The sequence below is a fragment of the Ciconia boyciana genome, chromosome 12 (genome assembly GCF_034638445.1).
Source record: "Ciconia boyciana chromosome 12, ASM3463844v1, whole genome shotgun sequence".
In the NCBI taxonomy this organism is placed as follows: Eukaryota; Metazoa; Chordata; class Aves; order Ciconiiformes; family Ciconiidae; genus Ciconia; species Ciconia boyciana.
The window spans coordinates 3,701,797-3,722,545 of NC_132945.1; the positions used below are offsets into that span (position 1 = coordinate 3,701,797).

The 20,749-nt window shown below is 37.3% G+C and overlaps 1 protein-coding gene across 3 annotated transcripts in view; it reads left to right on the forward strand.

The window, feature by feature from the left end:
• The window catches only part of DACH2 (dachshund family transcription factor 2), a 315,536-nt gene that overhangs the window by 212,041 nt on the left and 82,746 nt on the right, over positions 1–20,749 (forward strand). For all 3 annotated transcript variants that reach the window (XM_072876845.1, XM_072876846.1, XM_072876847.1), the window contains one exon: positions 2,344–2,475. In XM_072876845.1, the coding sequence (XP_072732946.1) occupies positions 2,344–2,475 (132 nt within the window). The remainder of the gene's footprint in view (positions 1–2,343; positions 2,476–20,749) is intronic.

Consider the following 20,749-nt stretch of genomic DNA (forward strand, 5'->3'; position numbering starts at 1 on the left):
TGTGAGTGGGTACCGGTTCTGAAAATGCTTTAGTGATGGCTGTACCTCAAAACTTGGAATTGGTTGAGATGAGGGGGAAAGGTGCAGATGTGCAGGTAGGCAGGCAAATCACACAGGTGCCTGGAAATCTTGAAAACAGTAAAGTCTTCAGAAGACTTATGCTGATGCTTGTCTTCTGAACTTCTTAAAAATAATGTGAAATTCACTCAAAGAGCAATCCCCCTTCCTTTCCTTACCAAAATAGTGGAAAAGCTTATAGACTATCTCATCTTCTCCAGAAAGTGTGTGAACAGTTTTATCATTGAAGATGTATTCTTTGATGGATTAAGTGTGAGTGATGTCAGCCAGAGAATTTGTAAAAACAGGAGTTTAAACATCAGGATTTTGTGTCTGCTTGGTAAAAAAAAACCAATCGTGTAGCATTTGCAAAATAACTTTAAAGGGTGTTAGAAAAAAAATATTTTGAAATAAAAAGTTAGTATTTTTACAGTATAGTGATCCTCTGTATGAAGTGAGGACTGCATTAGATGACCTAAAAGACAAGATTGTTGATGATGTTTTCTGGACTTATTTTTATATGTTTGTATTTAGTGTATTTTAATAATGAAATCAATATAGGTTTTCATGTATCAATGACAAAACAAGTGCCTAATTAGTGTAGGTAATATTTGTTAGATCTGGCATCAGTGCTTTGGGAATGTAGGAGTGTGTAACTGCAGTTTGTTTTTGTGAACGTTGAGAGGCTCTTAGACAAGATGGAAAGAGGAGGACAGACGGCCTGGAGAGAAGAGGGCTTGTGTACCTCCCGACTCGTAACCTGTCATCTCCAACTTACTGATATTAATCGGGAACACCTTCGCTGAAGTTAGCCGAATTGCTGTATCCATGTGTGATACATGTCCCTCCTCCATGCAGTTGGAGTCTGTTGCATGCTTGCTTACTTAAGTCATATTAAAATAATGAGAACTTTTGTGAAGCCTATGCTAGGAGCAGCAGAGCTAATCTAAATGTCAAATTCATAGCAGCTTTTAAAAGAGAGTATTTTAATTTATGGATGTGTGGCAGTATAGGATGTGAAAATTATTAGTTCACTTTAATCAGTATCTAATCTCTCAGTAAGCAGTACTTTGCAGAAACAGCAGATTATTTAATTCTCTTTTGATATATGATATCTTTGTGGGTTGACACAGCATGCACCACCAACAAAAAATCATGGGTTTTTTGGTAAATGCGATTCAGTGATTTTGTGGAACTATTGCACAGTCAATTACAAGATAGCTGACATGAAGCATTTAGCTTGCTTTTTAGCAAATGACAAAAGCAAGTCATACTGTACTGGGAGGAAGACAGTAAACCCATTTAATCCGTAACTGAATGAATAAACAGTTACACCTGTAGAGGTCTTTTTGGTTACATGGCCTTATCCCCCGTATTTTCCTGCAAGGTAGATCAACTTCAGATAAGATATTTTCAGTCACATCTTGCCCAGAGTAAAAGTAATTTGATACTGTCTGGAAGAAAATGTGATCTCTTGCTTACTGACCAAGTCAGAACGAGAAAACTTAAAAAGTTTACTCTTATGAAAAAAAGAGAATGGGAATCTACATAATAATAAAAAAATGATGGTAATGATGGAAACCTGTAGCCTGACGCTACTCAACTTCTTCTCTTTTACTATTGGAAATTAATTGGGTTTTAGTCACTTGAAAATCTACCTCTAACCCCCCCTTAATTCTAAAAATTTGTGCTGGTCTTAATGGTCTCTTAAAGGTTTGTAATTACCGATATTGTACTTTTCTAACATTTCCAATGTAGTGTTTTCCAGTAGCAATAATGTTAATCCAAACCAACAGGCTTCAGAAAAAGACAAAATAATATTTGGCTATATAATATCATAGTACAGCATTGATTGTTCCATGTTAATTGGCTTCAAGCTGTTGAAATTAAGGAATACTGTATCTTACTAGTGTACTTGGAAATTTTGTAGCAGCTAAATAAGTCAAGCAGAAAGTGATCAAAGTGACAAAATTATCAAAGTGACAGGAAATGATATTTTAAAGTATAATCAAAAGAGATACCATTAAATAAATATTTCTTTATGCTATACATGTGAAAGAAAAAGAAAAAGAAACATGAAAGTATTAAAAAAAAAATCCTTAAAATGGTGTACTGAAATAACTTGATTTTAAAATAAAAATAGTGTTCAGAATAACATTACATAACTGGACTAAGTATTGAATTTATGTGACTTATTCTCACTGAAAGGAATTGTTTTGTTCTTCATATTTTTCAGTGCTGCATTGTATGGTATGATATTGCATTTTTTTATTTATATTTTTCCAGGTCTGACAGCGGCTGCCATGGCAGAGGCTATGAAGTTACAGAAAATGAAACTTATGGCAATGAATAGCCTTCATGGAAGTGGAAGTCAAAACGGAACAGAATCAGAAAACGAAGAGCTCAATTCTAATGCAGGTAAGTAATGCTGTGCATGTGAGCTGTAGGGGCTCTTAACACCTGGCTTTGCGAATGGGAAACAGAATCAAAGATTTGTTTCAAATTCTTGTGCTCTTTTATTTTGTAAGCGTTGCTCTGCCAGTGTCAAATCCAAATTACTGCACCCATTCCTCCAGTTTTCCTACTAACAGCCATCTTCATTAATTTTTTGAAAAATATTGGTGAAGGATTGTTTTCATTATGTTAGAATACAGACATTTTAAACTGTTCCCTAAATATATTTGTAGTAACAAAGTACTCCTCTATTGGCAATAATACAGTGAGTCTAGAGTTTTCCTGTAAATGGTGGAAAGTTTCCAAAACGTCAGGAAAGTTTCCAAACTCATAATGAGTTCCACAGTTCACTGGAGAAAGGTAAAGTAGGGAATGCTAAATCACTAACTTTCTGGCTTTTCTGCATTTTGGTCTTTCCTTGAATGGGTATTTGCAACCCACAGCTATGAAGGAGGGTCATGATAAACGTTTGTTGTGGCCTACCTGGCTGGAGTACCCTTGGGTAGAAGGCACTGACACTGAACACATGCTCAGTCTATACTACTAGAAGCATTAGTATAAACTTGAACTAAGCTCCCCAGGTCCCAGCTCCACAAGAACAGGGTTCAAAGTTTAAGTCAGAAATGGGTCCTTTGAAGAGGGTATCTTCTTTGTTTATTTTCATGTTCTTTTCAGGTGAATAGGAGAGATTTTTACTTGGATGGTGTAGAGAACCTGGAATAAGCTCGATCCATTTTGTCTCAGAAAGCTGCTAGATACCTATTACAGTAAGGGCAGGTTTACTTGGACTCACTTTTTTTGACACAATCCTACAATACGCTCTTACCATTTTGGAAACTTATGCGTCCTTTGTTTTCATTATCAATTCAAGAACAGAGGCATTGTCTGATTCCTCATTGCATTCAGATCTCCCATCGGCATTCACACGTCTCTGAAGTCACACATGCGTCTCTAAAGACGAAGCTGCTCTAACAGTTTGCTTGCTTGGATGGTGTATAGTGTATATGCATTGTACCATCAAAATGGTAATTTATTAGACCAATAAAGCAGCAGCTGGGAGGTCTTAGACTCATTTTCTAAAGGAGTAACTTTGAATTCATGACAAATTATGCACAAAGCAGTCTTTCCAAAAGTGGTATTGCCTTTTGCTAATTTTGTGTACTCATCTGTATTGAAGAAATCTGGCTTCTAATTCATGCATTAAACCCTTCCCCAGCTTTCTATTATGTAGGATATGTATTTCTTATTCACCTCTCAGACCCTAATCAATTAGTGCATATTGAATTCAGAAAAAAAGCACTGAAAAAGCATATTTAGCTTGTGTAACTCTTATAGTCTCCATATAGTTCAAAATAAATTATGAAGTTTCACTGAATGCTAAGAAATATAACTGAAGATAGGATTCCTACAGAAAAGCAAGGAAGCTTCATGCAGAAAAGATGTAGGGTTAATATTAGGGTTTTTAAAGTTGCTGTACAAAAGCTTGCTAATTTGAATGTTCATGGTTTCGTGTGTTAGCTGATATGGCAAAATGTGTATACTTCATATGGGGAGAATCTACAGTACATTAATATTATTATTTCAGGTACCTCGTTGACAAGTTTTATGGGGGACTATCATACCAGCCTTTCGACAATACGTCAAGAGTATGCATATTAAATGAAAGTTCTCTGTGGTTTAGCAATTCAATGAGTTCTACAACTGACTCAATACCAATTTAAATATTTGGAAAAATTCCCACTGACTTTAGCTGAAGTTACAGTGGGGCCCAAGGATAAGGATATGGTGTCAGTTATGTAAAGATCTTTTCTCAGTTCTTTCCCTTTTTCATTGCCTAATTCAGTAAAATTGCCAAGAGCAAATTTGCTGGATCAAGTGCCAATGTTGCTTGCAGACAGAGAAATAAGTCCTTAAAAAAAGAACGGCTACTAATCCTATTAAAAATCACAATTTCCCCTCTTTTTAGTATCTGCAATGGCAGCATTAAGATCATTTCTGTAATGCATGGCTTCTCTCTTTATTGGAGGATCATTTTTTAAAGGTTTACATTAAACAGGTACAGCAGGATGTGTCAAAAAGGAAAACCAAAATGAAAGGAACGTAAAACTTAAATATACATTTCACTATACAAAATTACTGAGGAATTATCAAATATTCACTATGGAAAACTCACTGGAGACTGAGGTAGGGCGTGAAGAGAGCGGGCATTTTGTTTAGAAATTTATATGCATTTTGTAACTTTGATACACTGTGGAGAGAACACCATGATAATTTTGTGTGCATGAAACCTATACCAAATGTTTGTTTTGCTCTAGACTCTTACAGTTTAAATGACTATTAAAAACAAAATGGGGATGTGAAATGAGAAAGAAAATTGAATTTTGAAATTTTTTTTTACTAAGAAGAGGTAAAAAGAAACAGAGCAAAGGAGTCAGAAGCCTCATAAGTGAGAAAAACATTTTATTTTAGGAGAGAGACCTACAGTTTCTTTGATTTGAGGTTGTGTTTAATAGCTTCTGTAATGGCTGCAACATGACTCTGCATCTAGATTTCAGCATGAATAACAACCTGCTCGTGTTTCATTTAGCTCCAAATGAGAAATTCTGTCTTTTATTGTTCTAGGAAATTAGTCTGTGTACTATTGCTCCTGGAACTTTATAATTAATCACTAAAGGTTATGGCTGTGGAGACTTTGTGGGAAATAGATGTCTGAATGATTATAATTGTAGCTGTCAAATCAGAAATATAGTTATACAGAGCAGAGGACCTTTTGCTTCCTTTGATTTTTTTTTTCTTTTTACTGTAACAAAGACTTGAAGAGTTGCAGTTTTACTTAAAAAACCAGCTATAGAGATTGTTGGCTTTTTACCTCAGTCTGAGACATTGACTTCCTTTGGCGAGCATAAAATACAACGCCACTAAATATTTCACACCGGGATGTGTGCCTTCCTCCTCATTCTGTAGTCCAATAGATGAGTGGAATAGTCTCTTTTGCTGTTGTTTGTTTTGAATTAAAAAAATAATTGACCAGTATTAAGCCCTGAATGTTTGTTGCCAGATTTTTTGGAAGTGTGTCATTATGTACAGGCCTTTAGTATAATAAAAAAGTGGTGAGGATGTCTTGTCATATTCATTTCAATCCCCATCTGTATCTGTTGAAGTCAGCATGAAATAATTTTGGATTTGCTTCTTCAGTAATGCCTAGAACGTCACTTCTGTAGTTTCTTTCTCTGTGTATATGCACCTATGATGATGGAAATTTTTCAAGAATTTCTGTACCTGAAGCCAGAAATCATGCTATCAATTTAAAATCTGAACTCTAACTCTCAAGATCACTGACTGTAATTCCTCAGACATTATATTGTCCTCTAGGAAATTACAGGTGTGGAATTGAATCTTACAAGTGTCTCTAAGGAAGTGGGGAGTAAATGTGCCACTCCTTTTTCTGCTTCTAGTCCAGCTGGTGTGCTTTTGCCATCAGGCCCTATCTACCTCCTTTTTGTGATATTACAATAATCTCAGTAGTGGTGGCATTTAGTACTGGAATATTCTAAATAACTTAAAAAAAAGAAATGCTGCAAGAGACAATACTGAAACTGTGAAAAAAAAATGTACCAAAAAAAAAAAAAATTGCATGTATTTTTTAATTGAAGTAATGCATTAGTTCACAGTGCTGTGAAGAATGTTGTTATACATTTGAACATTAATGTCCTCCTTCCACTCTCTCTGCAGAAGAGAAAGAGACTTTTTTGCACCTTCCTACTCATCATATGAAGTGTTGAAGCAAACTTCTCAGGCAGTTGAAAAATCTCATATTTAATCTGGCACTACAGGTTGTCTGGCCCCACAGTCCAGCCGATCTGTGCTAGCTGTTCCTTGTGGCTTAGTGTCTGTCTCCATCTTGTAGGATCTGGGAAAGAAGGTTGAATTTAGAGAACCACATAGTTGGGGATGTAGGTGTCTGGAAGTGGGAGGAATTACATCCCTCTGAAATCTCAAATCCCCAGTGGCCATAAGTCTTTCATAATCCTATTCCTCCTTTTTGGCTACTCCACGTGAGTCCTTGGAGATGCGGTGATTTGTTGATGGCACTCGGTGCACACATCTGAGGACTGCCTTGAGCCCAGAGGGTTGCCATCTCTAAGGCAAGTCATGCTGTAAAGCATGACTGATAATACGTGCCAGGAGTGATGTGGCCTTTCATATTCCACTTTGGAAAACGAGTCAGATCAAGAGTTTGAAGCTGGCAGCTGAAGCCATGTATGCTGGATGTGTGTGCAGATCTCTCAAAGCCCAACCACGTAATCAATTTTGCTGCTCTGTAGAAATAAGATAAACAAAACCAAACCTCTCTGGTTGCACAAAAGTGTTTGTAAAGATCATCTGTTTCATCATCATGCAATACTAATATTAGGTGATGTGTATTCTGGAAATTAGCATATAATTGCCTAGGGAAATTTGAAACTTATTTGAAATCAGAGCTTTTTTTTTAACAGCATGGCAGCAGGTAATTTGTACAAGTAGTGATAGAACTGGAACGTGAAGGATAGATTGCAAAATATAGTATTGCTGATATTACCTGAACATCCTTTAAGGATGCTGTGTTACGCAGCTGCCTCAGCAAAGAAGGATCAGTGCTTAGCAATCCATGATAGTACCTGTTTGTACAAAACCTCAGTGCAAAGAATAAAGCAGTTATTTCCTTCTGTTGGCTTTTGGAGTTAGCATGCATGATTTAATAAATGTGTTTTGCTTTCCCAAGAGAGATATCAAACAGTACTAAGTGTTTCAGTGGTATTTCCTTAGGAAGTCAAAATGTTATTCTGTATGTAGAGTCTTGTTGCTTAATTTCCAGACAAGGAGCTAAGTTACACAGGAAAGAAAGGAAAAACACCCTAGCTTTTGGCATATGAGGATCAGAGAAAAAGCTCTTCTTAGGGGGGAAAAAAAAAGGCTTATCTTTTTATCCTTTTTTCCCTTCAGTACCTGCCATGCAGTTTTCTCATAAATGCAAACATCCTTCACAATCTGTTTAAAAAACCACAAATACATCACTCGGAGGAATATTTAAGGAACCATCAGGAGGGAAAAAACTCATTGGTTTAATGGAATGCTGTCAAGGAAAATCAGCATCACAAACGACACAGGGGCAGAATTGATACTTTTGCACTGACATGTTAAAAGAAAATCCCATGCATTATTTAGAAAACCCAGAAATCTGTCAGCTGTATGATTGCCGAGTTAGCAGAAGCAGGAGGATGCTGCTCAAGTTGAAAAGAAACGCGTAGGCACAGATCCATATTGTAACCTTTCATGTTCTCCACCCACCATGAATACCCAGCTATTACACGGTCAGCATTTTTTAGTTTTTCTCTTTTAAAATTTTCAAGTGCTTGAAAAGTCAAAAGAGGTAGGTCTTTTATTCTAAAAAGCAGGATGCCGAGGCTGTTATTTTATTGTAAGAGTAGAAATGACAAGACCAGAGAACAGATTTTTTTAGTCCTTGAGTGCCGTGCAGACTTCATGAAGTCATTTTTCCTGTTGTTAAAGCAAGTATTTTTGTGCTCCATGAGCAGAGAGTTATTGTTTCAAAGATGATAATTTTATTTAAAGAACACAAAACATTAATACCATTTTAAAAATATAACCAGTCAAAACTACTATTAATATTTTTAGAATCAGTTGAAAAGCTAGTGAAGCATACATTTAATTTTCTTTAATTGTCCTTTTGCCCGGAGGAATATATACAGTCTGGAAATAAGAGAGAACTTAATACGGGTTTTTTTTCTGTGCCATCTCATCCAAAAACTAGGCTTGTTTGACTCCAGCCCTAGCAGATACAGTAAAACATTTCATCCTAAAAATTGAGACATCTGTGCTACTTCTTTAGACATGTACCTGTGTTGGTCTTGGCGAGTGGGAAGATACTTGCTTTTCACGCTGGAAGTTAAGAGTAGCACGTAGTGGCTAAGTGGATCTCCCTGTTTGCTGATTGGTGAGGTGAGCTGCTAGTCCACGGCCATCGAACACAAATGGATTGCACATCGGGATAGATAGGAAAGAGGATGACGTTTTTGATGTGTCTTTTTTCGTCAAGCATGCAGATGGTGGTGTGCTGTGAGTATGGCTCGTGGCATGGCATGTAGTACACAGCCGATGGGACCAGGCTGCGAGATAGGCAGTGAATGGTCAGCGTCATGCAGAGACACAGCTTAAAAGATCTCCTGGAGATCAGAAATGAGTTCAGAGAACTTCACAGCTCCTGTTCAGCCCATCAGTCTGGGATGTGTTTCCTGGGGGAGGCTGGACGCTGCGATAGGACTGTAATACTACATGTTACAGTGTGCGTCTGAAAAAAAAAAACCAAAACCTTCTGAAGCCCCTGGACAAGACATTGGTTCTTCAGGGCTAAATCACGGCGCACAGGCGAGGGAGCAGCATGCTGAAGTCTGACGTGTGAATGTGGGTCCCTCTAGGTAACGAGGGCATGTATGGCCCCATAGGTGACTGGCTGTGAGGACAAGCTCCGCGTAAGAGCGTTTATCCCAAGGCTGTAATACTTGAAGAAGATTCACGTGGTGATGAAACTCAGTGGCTTTCAGGATGTGCTTCCATACATAGGTTTGGAGGTGTGGTTTCTTGGAAGTTTCTTGAACCCATTTGCAAGGGCTATCTAAGAAATTGTAAGCTTTCTTTTTCAGTGAAAATGGAGTGAAGGAACTAAAACGTTCACGTAACACTGATGCTTTAAAAAGTTTTACCCATTGCTGCTTGTCAGAAAATGTCCGTGGTTGCTGAATGATACAGAGTAATGAATTCCCTGCAGATAATGGAAGTGGGGCCTTCCTGGAGCCAGCGACTGATAATTCTGGAGGAAAAGGCTGATGTGTTGTTTTCTTTTTTTAAGATACAGTTCCTCAAACATTAGCCAGGAAGTGATAAGCTGTTTGTTTGGTTCGGTTGTACCTTGTTTGTATTCTGCTGTATTCTCTTCTGTTTCTTCCTCATGGTGATGTCTTTCATGGGCCCTCTCAATTATCTCAACCCGGTCTCTGTGTGTGAAGCTTGGAAACAAGATGCACATATATCTGTTTCTTTGGAAAATCAGGGGTTTTTTGGAGAGTGAGTATCAGTGGATAGTTTCTGTGGTGTTACCCCACCACCAGGTAGGATTTAATACCAAGAATTTTAGGATGCTTTAGTGAACCACAGTTTCAGTGGAGTGCCAAAGTGAATTTGTTTCTTATCTGCAGTCTATTTTAAGGTCCCATTTTAGACAGATTCTTGAGCAGTTACCTATTGAATGCATGTAAGTACTTAACTGTCTTTTTAAAAAGTATTCTTATTCATTTAAATATGAATGTAAATACTTTATAGTAACTGTATATGATTCACACATAAATGTGGATTCATCAGCTAGTATTTACATATTTGGATTGACTGACACCCAACTGAGAACTATGAAGTAGCTCTGGCTGTAGTTTTAAAACTAATAGAGGAAATAACTTCAGACAACTTCTGAAAATGAAATTCTTTGTGCTTTTCTCTGTAACTCTGAGGCATCTTTTTCTTTGAGAGTAATTTCTGTTTCAGATTTTTGATGCTTATCTTACACATGATGAAATTAAATTGATGTTTATATAACATCGTAAGATAATATAAGCTATTTTAAAGATCAAGCGAATTTAGGTATTATATAGACGTCTTTTTAGAAAAGTTCTTATTAAACGTCTAAACTCTGGTTTGTGTGAATGCTTTTTGAGTGGGTAATTCTCAAGGGTATATTTTAAATGGATTCATGACAATTAGATGGTGCTAAATGTTTATGAATGGAGAATATATATGCTTGTAAGTTTGTATTTCAACAGTTAAACATATCACACAATCTGCTTCCTCAGTATATTTTGGCTGTTACCTTATTTGAAGTCAAAGAACTGCTGTTCCTTTTTTCCAGAGCATAAAGTAAATTTTTTTTTTCATCAAGACAGAATTCCTTACAATGATTTCTGACTTTTGCTGAAACAAATTTAATATAGAAGATCAAGATTCATATCTATTAAAAAACCACCTTCCTAATACCAAATAAAATACCTCAGTGCACACAAAATAATCGTAAACAACCTCTCTAGATTCTTGCCATATCTACTATCAGAACTAAGTGCAGCAAAAGACAAACTAATGACAAAATGCAAATGGTATGGCTAAACTGCATAGAATTGAGAGCTTTCACATGTCTGTCACCTTTCAGATCCTTTACAAATTTATAGTCTCAGAGTGCAGAGGTCTAAATCTTCAAAGCTTGAAAAACAGAGGTGCAGCATGAACTAATCTTCATTTTTTCCCCTATCTTCTTACAGCAGCACTAATGGAAATGTATTTTGTTTAATGACTCTGAAATCCTGTTTGTAATTAGATGTGGGAATTGGTCTTACTTTGTAACAGATGATACTGGAATAATAATATGAGAGATGCTACGCTGAGACCACTATCCTCCTAAATCTATATCATTTTTCATTTTATTGACAGGAAATGTGTTCCTGGAACAAAGAGATTGATTTTAAAGAGTAGAAAAATAATGTCTAGTAAAAACTCAAATGATAACATTTTAGCATTACTTTAAGTGTATCACAAGAGTACATTAACCTTTTAACTTTATTTTTAATTTTAGTAAACAGTCTTCGTATAAAATTGTTGCTTTGTCACTGATATAATCTTTGAATTAATGCACCAAAAGGTAGGGAACTTAAATTAATGACAGGGTGCATACAATCAAAATGCATCTCATATTGCAGAAGGATTATTCAAAATAATCAATTTTGTCTGTTAAAACACTTTTACAGTTGTACATGAAGTAATTAGGAGTGGGCACAGAACATGTGAGTGCAGGCTGAGCTCTCACAGACCCTTCAGAGAATTAGTCTTCTTCACTAGGTCTTGATGTCATAAATCATTTTGGCCACTGTAGAGCCAAGGCTACATTTTTTCCTTGGTTATATTTTTCACATTTGTTAGTAGTAGCAGATACTCGTGGTCAATATCAACCTGCCGAAGGAAAGCAGGTTGCTCAAAAGTGTCCCTCATTAAGACGCGGTCTCATGTTTCTCTGCAAGGCACAGGAACTGCCGTAGCATTGTAGGGAGTGACACTTAGCAGAAACATGCCAAATTTAGGACGTTCAGTATAAATTTTTATTAAGACCAATACAGAGTAGACGCACTGCACTTTAAAAGGAAAAATCATTCCAGTTTAGACATTTTAGTAGGCTTCCGCGACTGCTGAAGGACATGGTGTGAAGAGTGCTGTCCTGCCCTTTGGGAAGCAGAGCTGCTCTCTCTGCAGGCCGATGTAGGGTGAGAAGGCATCTCCAGGCATCTCTCCCTTGCTGGTCTTGATGCTTAGTGGGAAAGGGAAGGAAAAAAAGTGTGGTCCAGATCTACCTCTCTGAAATGCATTTTGTATTTTATGTTAAACCATTGTTGGGTAAAAACAAAAGTGGTCGTGGGAGCAGGAACTATCAACTGGTGATCAGGTGAACTCTGGCAATTAGGGATGCCAAAAATGCTGAGAAGTATGCTTGTTTCAACGTGGTGATTTGCAGATTTTCCACAGTGCTACCAAAGAACAAGAATAGTGAAGTACCATATGTCAAATACACCTTTTTTTTTTTTTTTGAGGTCCTTCCATGTACTCTGTTTCAGCAAGATCTTGTCTGCCTGTCATTTTGCACAAAGTAACATATTTGTTTAAACACTACGGTGTGTTAGCATGCTTAACCAATGTGTCTTAATTTCCCATTTCAGTATGTAAGGATGTAAGGGATCCAGTACGTAAAGCATTCCAGTATGTTAGGAAAAGCGAGTATTAGTGATGGTTGCCTTTGTTAATACTAGTGAGTCAACTTCAATCTCACATTAATGATATTTTAACAATATAAAGTACTTTAAGGTTTTAATTACATTTTAAACTCTGGAACATTCTTGTTCTTGTTAAGGCATATATAAGTTAGGATGAAAACTGGCATATTACCTTTGATGCGGGCCACATGCTGAGAGTCCCCCAAAGGATGTCATTGATAGTGGTACAGCTGCCAACAGCAGGAGTCTCATGAATTACAATTTTAATCAGATTTTTTAAAAAGGTCCCCTAACATACAGTTGATTTATGTTTGAGGTAAGAAATGTTTGTGGTGTGATCATCTGGAATATTTTCTCACTCAAAAGAGTAGCATTAATCCAAAAAAACAATTTTAATAATGTGGTTTTTTTAGTTAAGGATTCAGTACTAGATTTTTGCAGAGTGCCCCAAACTGACATTTTTGCAGCTGAGATTCAATAGCAGTTTTACTTGCAACAGTTGGCGCTGTTTAAATGTCTAGCTGATTTGTGAATTTGATGAGACAGAAGTCACAGTGGTCTCAAGTAATTCTGCCTTTACTTGCAACCGCAAAGTAAGAGGCATCCCTTAGCTCTGGAGTAGGGACTATATGGATACACAGGACATACGCCTATCAGAAAGAACCTTACTACTTTTTATAGAATACCTTGGCTATCTTGAATAGTTATATTCAAGTTTTGTTTTCCTTTAATAAAGTTTTCCTCCATAGGAAAATCAGGGTTATGCATTTATTTCTGTGATTTTAAAAGTAAGCATCTGACAGTTTTGCATAATAGGTTATGCTTTCTGCTCCATATTCTGTTTAAAAAAAGCTGGAATCCAAAGCTGTGAGTGACATTTTGGTAGAATTTTAGCAAGTACAGTCATTACCAAATTAAAAATAGATACAGGTGGGTAGTCTATGTTTTTAGCTCCTTTTAAAAAAACCCCAACCCCTAACTGTATACAAGAGCAGCAGTTTATCAGATCGTTCTAGTTACAATTATGAAAGACGAGCAATGTTGTCTCGGACCAAGAGTAAATGTACCTTTATCGCCAGAGTGTGTTAGAAATCTTTAATTTCCATGGCTGCAACATCTTTTTCTCAAATGAAATCCTTATTCTTAATTTCTTAGCAGCTTAATTTAAATTAATAAGATCACTGAAGAATATTAAAACCTGGTCCATTTAGTCATGGAGAAGAAAATCTTGTTGGCACCATATAATTGAAGCTTCTAATTTGTCCATAATCTAAAGGGAAAATGCATGGACTTTTAGTACATGTTTCAGATGCCATCTTAATGTGTATATGATGGTGGAAATGTAACCAATATTATGTTATCTCTTAGGATGGCCAGTTTGTGTATTAGTTTTTCCGGATACATGTTTCATCTTGGGAGGCACAGTAAGCATGCACCTAATAGTTTTAGAATAGCAGTATCTTCTCAAACTGTGATGTTTTCTTGAAGAGAAGAGTAGGTAAGGCTTTACCTGAACCATTCTGTAGCTGAAGAAGAGACCATAATGTAGGATAATGATCCTATGTTGTGGATAACACTCCAGGCCGTACCTGCAATGTGGCATGTAGTGTTGCAGCGTACCGGTCTAGTTCAGGTGGTGGATGTAGTTAGCGGTGGCAGGGTGAGTTCAGGACGGGCTGTTTCGCCCTGCAGTTTGGCACTGCCTCTGGATCTGGTCTTTGTACTGCAGTTTGCAGTGTTCAGGATCATAGGACTTCTGGACTTGTTTTCTTATCCACACTCAGTGAAGCAAGAATTCTGCCAGCGTCATGTCTGACTGATAGTTGTCCAGCTTAATTTTAGAAATTTTATAGGCTTACTAATCATGGCCATTTTTCCTAATGTTTAACCTAAGCCTTCCTTGTTACAGTCTTTCCTTTCTGCCTCTTGTTCTGTACACTGTGGGTATGGAGAACAGATTATTCCCTTTTATTACTGAACATGTCTTTTATCTAGTGAAGACTATTAGTGAGTCTCCTATCTGTCTTCCCTTCCCTACATTAAACAAGCCTGCTCTTTTGAACGTGCCTCATGCCAATGATTTTCTAGGTCCCTGGTCAGTTCTCACTGCCCTCCTCTGGCCTCTCTCCCGGTGATTCATACCCTGCTGGTTCCCAAACCCAGCGCAGTGCTTCGGTCAAGGCCGTGCCAGAGCTCAGTGCAGCAGTGTAGAACAGGATAGGGAGAAAGAGTTTCTGCCAGTCGTACATACAGCTATCTTGTATAAACGTGTGAAACTCTTATTCTCCTGACATTCCCTGGAAGCAGGATACTGCTGATCTGTGTTCACCTGCAGTCTACTATAGCCTCTAGATCTTTTTTTTTTTAAAATCTTTTTTTTTTTTTCAGAAGAGCTACACAGACAGTCAAACCCCATTCAAATTTGTGAGGATGGGTATTCCAGCCTTTCATCTGTCCTGACCAAATTTTCACATTATATCTCTCTTAAATGTTCACAAAGATTTAGATAAATTCTAATAAAGATCCAGAGTTTTGGATAGATTGGTTAATTCTGCTATGTATGCTTATGATATAGACTAACATGCTAACATCTGCCCTTGAATGTGAAGCATTTCATTCAGTTGAGTTTGGCCATTTTATAGGTCATTCTATCTTCGCAGGTTGACTGGAGGTACATTATGAAGGTAAATTAAAATTGATAGTTGAAACTGAAAATCAACATTTCCTGTTTAGATCATGTGCATTTTTTAAGCTGTACAGAGCCATCTGCAATTAATGCTCTTTGTTGTATATCTTCTGTATTTACAGTATATTTGACAATAAAACCTTTTTTGACATTTAATCAGTAGCAGAGTTGTTCCTCTCTCATTATATATTCATGAACTTTATCACCAAGACAAGACATAAATGTTGAGCTTGCCTTTAAGATCAGACATGCGTTGATATTTAAAATCTAGAAAATTGGGGGGGTTGTGTCTGTTCTACATTTGTACAATATAAAAATGAGAATAGATTCTTCTTTTTTAAGAACATGCTGAGGCTACTGTAAGGATGGAGACAAGTGAAACTTTGGGACTAGTGAAGCTTCCAGCATACCTGTATAAGAGCTGTATGTTCAATTACTGATATCATGGGACATGAGAGGCTGCATTTTCCCCTTTTCCTATAAGGCATATAATATTAGTTAAACTGTGATTTCTTTTCTCATATTGCAGGTGGAAATTGGAAAGGTAGTAGGAAGCAGTGTCTTGCAGATTCCGATGGTTCCTGTGGATTTGTTTTCTGATTGACTGTCTCTAAGAATTTGATATAAGGGGGATTTTGACATTTCATCCTTGAGAATATACACCCTCATTTGCAGCACCTCTTGTGTTTTTCTTGATTTTGACAAAGTAGGTATTTTTTGGAAGTTGAATCCAACTTTATTCCCTTTCTCTGCAAATGCTAGATCCAGGAAGAGAAGTCCTTTAGAAAACACTAGAATAGCTAGCATGAGGAAGAATTTTAATTCCATTTTTTATAAATACCAAATGTATCTGGGTATACACTGTATGTTAAATAACAGTTCTGTGTTAGTGAGAGGTTGAACTTTAATAGAAAAACATTATCTAAAGAGAAGGGCATTTGCATGAAACTTGTAGGTATCTTCTATTTAGGAGGATAGTCTCTAATGAGCTTCTCTGAATTTAAACTCTGCAATTCTGTTTGTAGAAGAAATATTTGCATTGTCCTATTGCTAGCGACCGATACTCATTTTCTAACTAACGAACAGCTCTTCTTTCTTTGAAAATGCCTTGAATAATTACAGCCCAAACCCTGCCCCAGTACTACATAAATGGAAAATGCAAGTTGTCAGATAGCAGTGAATCTTCAGTTTGGATTAAAAAAAAGTATTTTATTTATTAGATGCAGTTATGGCACTGAAATAAATGGTTGGTGCAGTTACACAACAGCTCACCTTCAAAATTTAATCATCTACAAATGCCATTTATTTTTCATAAGCTCCTTCCTTTTAATATGATTCATTAAATATCCTTCTTTTTTTTTTTTTCTGCTGTTTGTTCATCTATTTTGGATGTAGACTCCAGGCATTTATTTCCCCTCTGTCTTAACGTGTGGTGTGGTTGATGTAAAAACATTTTAAAATAATGTTCATATTATTTAAATAATTTCAAATTTTAAAGTTTGAAATTGCAGATCTATTTCTGTTGTAACCTACTTCTTACAGAGTTGTCCTGGAATTTTCATTGAGGCTGATTTCTTTAATTTTCAAGAAAATTTGTATTTTCAATATCCGCCCACTTACAACCCGTGTAATTTAGAAAATTCCCCTGTAGACAGGAGCTCCTCCAGCATGCAGCAGAAGTTTTTGCAACTGGTAAAAAGCCGTACATTCCCGCTGCCCCGCAGGGGAGGGTGCTGATGGAAAAAGATACCTCGGCAGAAAGCGTGCGTTGCTTTCCTCTCCTGCGGTTGGTGTAGCTGTCGAGCGGCTCTGAGTCGCAGCAGTTGGGGAATAAGGCAATTTCCCTTCATCCTGCTGTTGAGCCTATCTTCTGCGCAGTCACCGAGAGCTGAGGCTCTGTAGTTTTACGTGGTTTTTTCTGATTCAGTGTGTGAATCGGTAAAGGAGGGAACTTAGGAGGATCAAGATGAATGATTTTTTAAGGGTTACTGATAGCCAATAGGCTATCTTTGCAGATGCTAGTATTTCCTATCCTATGTACGTTTGCAGTTGAATGTGGTCTGAATTCAGGGGCTGAATTTGAAATTTGAAGTGTACGTGTGGCGGTACATGAGGTTTGTGACAATAGCATGGTCTAGATAGCCAATTGCCTCACAGCTCCTCCATTTTTAGTTATCTTAATTGTATACACGCAATAACTTCTAATTCAATTAAGACTAGCAATATTCCACATTAGCCTGTCTGTTAAAAATCTGTGCAGTATACTATAAAAAAGTCATTAGTTTGGTAATATCAATTTAACAAGTTTTAGCTCATTAACCTTGACACCAGCAGTGCTGGAGAGAGGAACCTTTTGATATTGTTGTTCTCGGCATATAGCAGGGAGCTCTGAAAATCTGTGGAAATCCGTAGCTATTATCCTCGATCATCAGTTATAGCTGTGTGTTAGCTCTTTTATGCAAATACCGTAGTATGCCACAAATTACATCTTTTCAAGTCAACTTTATAGATTGGGGTGGCGTTTATTCAGAAAAACTTTTTTTCCATTAGGAACTTTCTGTAGTTTGTAGATGGTCCTTTAACAGCATTACCAGCTATTTTCTATGTTTCATTTTTCAGATATATACCATTCCAACACCACTTTAAAAAAGCTTACCTGAAGTGCGGCAGATGAGTATTTGTGATAACATTTTACTAAGCTGCGTAAGATACTAATTGCAGAAATACTTCTTCAGTTACTTCTTTTTGCTTTCCAGGTTCACTTTTGAGAAATCACAGTTACCTTTGTAATAGTGTTGTTGTTTTAGCTTATACAATACTGCTGTAGGTACCATTATAAAATAGGAAAATGAGCAATCATTTAAAAGCAGGGTACAAATAAATAAAGAAAAAAACTAGCAGTCAAAAAGCTGTTGTTTATGGTATACTTACTTTTATACTCAAATTGGATGTGTCTGAGTTTTAGAATTGAGAAGAGGTAGAGCAGAACTCATGTTTAGCCTGGTAACACAGCTGTAACCACAGAGGCATTTGAAAAACAGCAAGAAGGGGTTCTATAAAACCACCATGTATTTTCTCAGGAACGGCTTCACTTAATCCCTTGCAGTCACCACGAGTGTGTCACATTTTATGATTTGGGGATGGGATTTTGATGTAAAGAGAATTAGCACCCACCTCTGAGGAAGGGCTATATGAAATGGAGGAAAAAGAAGAGGGACTTATACAAATGTTTTAATGTGGAAGTGGTAAAACAAAGCAAGACAAACATGGGAAACAATATTTAATTTTCAGCTGTCTTTGTCCTATTCATGCCAGTGTAAAATTTTTCATATGTTTATTTCTGTTTTATCACCTGCCTTTCCTTCGTTTCCTAGCTTGCTCAGTCAGAAACTGCCTTTTACTACCTTTTAGGTTATGGAAGTATTCTTGAAATGTCCATCCTTTCCATGTCCAGTATGCTATTGAAGTTAGGGAACAGTTTTGATCTGTCTTCTGCTTTTGCCTGTGCTTAAGTGGGGCGCTTCCCGGATTTTGGTCTCCCCACGGCATTGCGGTCTCTGCCCTTTCTGAAAATCGCCCCGACCTTCTCCCTCCTGCCGGCCAGAGCGCGTGGCCCTCAGCCAGCAGCCGTGCTTCACGCGGCAGCTGGTGCCATCGCTGTGGGTGAAGGACAAGGGGCACGCTGAGGTGTAAAGAGATCAGGCAAGTCTTGCAACGGTTTTCTCAAATGCAAAACAAAAGGCAAGTGCTGGATTGGGGATTGTTGACTACAGCAATGCTGACACGCGTCAGGAGCACCCACAGAGACCTGTATTTTGGCTTTGTTTGAGAGCACTCAACCCTGTGGGATCCCAGGAGATGGAGGCTGCCAGCATGAGTGTCGGTAAGTGTGTACAGCTGCGGTGCAGGTGTGAGAAAGCAGGGCAGAGCTGGAGGGAGCCGCTGCCATCTCTCCAGCCAGGACACGGGCGTTTGTTCCCAGCGGAAAGCCAAAGCTCTGCTCAATGTGACTTATTTACTGTGTGCACTGTACACGGCCACCCACAAGATTAAAGATTAACTTGGAATGCTTTGATGAAGTGTCAAGCCAGAAGATGGGCAGCAAAGAATTTTGCTTGTTTACAGTGTTAATGAGAAGAGGGTTTCGGTAAAAGACCAGAGGTGTAATATATGCAATTTGAATATTGCAGGCTAATAAAGAAATCACTATTCTGAACTATATGTTAAAAACTTTAGTTATGTAAAGGAATGGTTACCTCAGCCAAATTTTCAGCTTCAGTAAGACAAAACAAGGTAGATTTAAACTTAAGTATAAGCTATTCATAATTTTCTTTTCTCCTGGCATGTTTGCCTCATAAAAAGTGAACTATTTTTAGTCTTTTGTAGGAATCTAATCCAAAATGAAAAAGTACATTAGATAAAGCTAAACTGAAATTTTGGTTGACCTGTAGGTAGCAGGGAAGAGTGCAGTGTTGAGATTGAGAAGAGTTTTGCACGTGCAGAAAATCAGGAGGAGACACAGTACTTTGCAGAAGTTCCATGAGTTTGAAAAGGGATAATTTCAAGTGTTTTCAGTTTTGAGAATATAACGCTCTAAGGAGCATTTTTCAAGTAATCCGTAAAATAATTTTTTAAAATAGCTGAAGACAATATGGATGCAGGAAAAAGTGCAATTTTATGAAGTCTTTCATTTAAGACCTAATTCAGATAGAATCACCTGTATATGAAAGCAGAAAATTCACATGTGGTGGGTAGTTAGGCAAACATGTCTGTAAGCCAAAGCTGCTTCTGTAAATATTGGGGTTTTTTCTAAAAGGGATCTCACGTTATTTGACATTTATGAAAAACTATGTTAGAATCTTATGTGAAACATACAGTGGCATTTCTTGTGGCAAATGTATTTTTTGTACATTTACATTAAATGATACATGTGTACATTTTTATATGTATGTGTATGTATGTATCTCAATATATTTGAAAGAAGAGCTACAAATCAGACTGCACTTTCCTGCCTTCTAATTTGGAGGTTTGTAGTCTGACTGTGTTCCTTTTGGATTTAAATACTTTTCAAGGTATTCAAGCTTGATTACTTGGCCTCACCTGAATAACATAGCTTAGAAATAAGGCTCATATCTGGGTAGCTATCTTTGTATTATGTTTATAACTAAAACTCTATCACTTCTAAGATCTTTTGTAGAGTAAAACGTGTATTTCACTTAAACGTGACATTTTGTCACAAAAACGTGACATTTCACTTAAGGTTTTTTGACCAGTATTTTTAAAAGCTAGCACAATTAAAAAATGGAGGTCCAGCTGCAGAATGTGGGGCTAGACTTTAAAGAATCCATATTTCAGGGGATCGTACTCTGGGGTTGTTGTCTGACCAACTACATGGATAGAGGATATTTACAGAATGAGGCACCAAATATCGGTATCAAAGATGTCCGGAGCTGTGGAACAATCGAGGCTCTCTCTGGCACTGAGGGAGGCAGAAGCGTCCACCCTTTAGGTCAAAACCAGCACCAGTGCTATATAGCACTGCCAAATGAAGAGCTGTGTTTTGAAACAAGAGATACTGTGCCATAGGTGCGCTGGTACAGAGCGCATTGCTCTTTAATTGCTCAACAGTGAGTATGACTCTTTTTCTTTTCTTTTCTTTTTTTTTTTTAACTGAATACTGCCTAGAATCTCAGAAGTG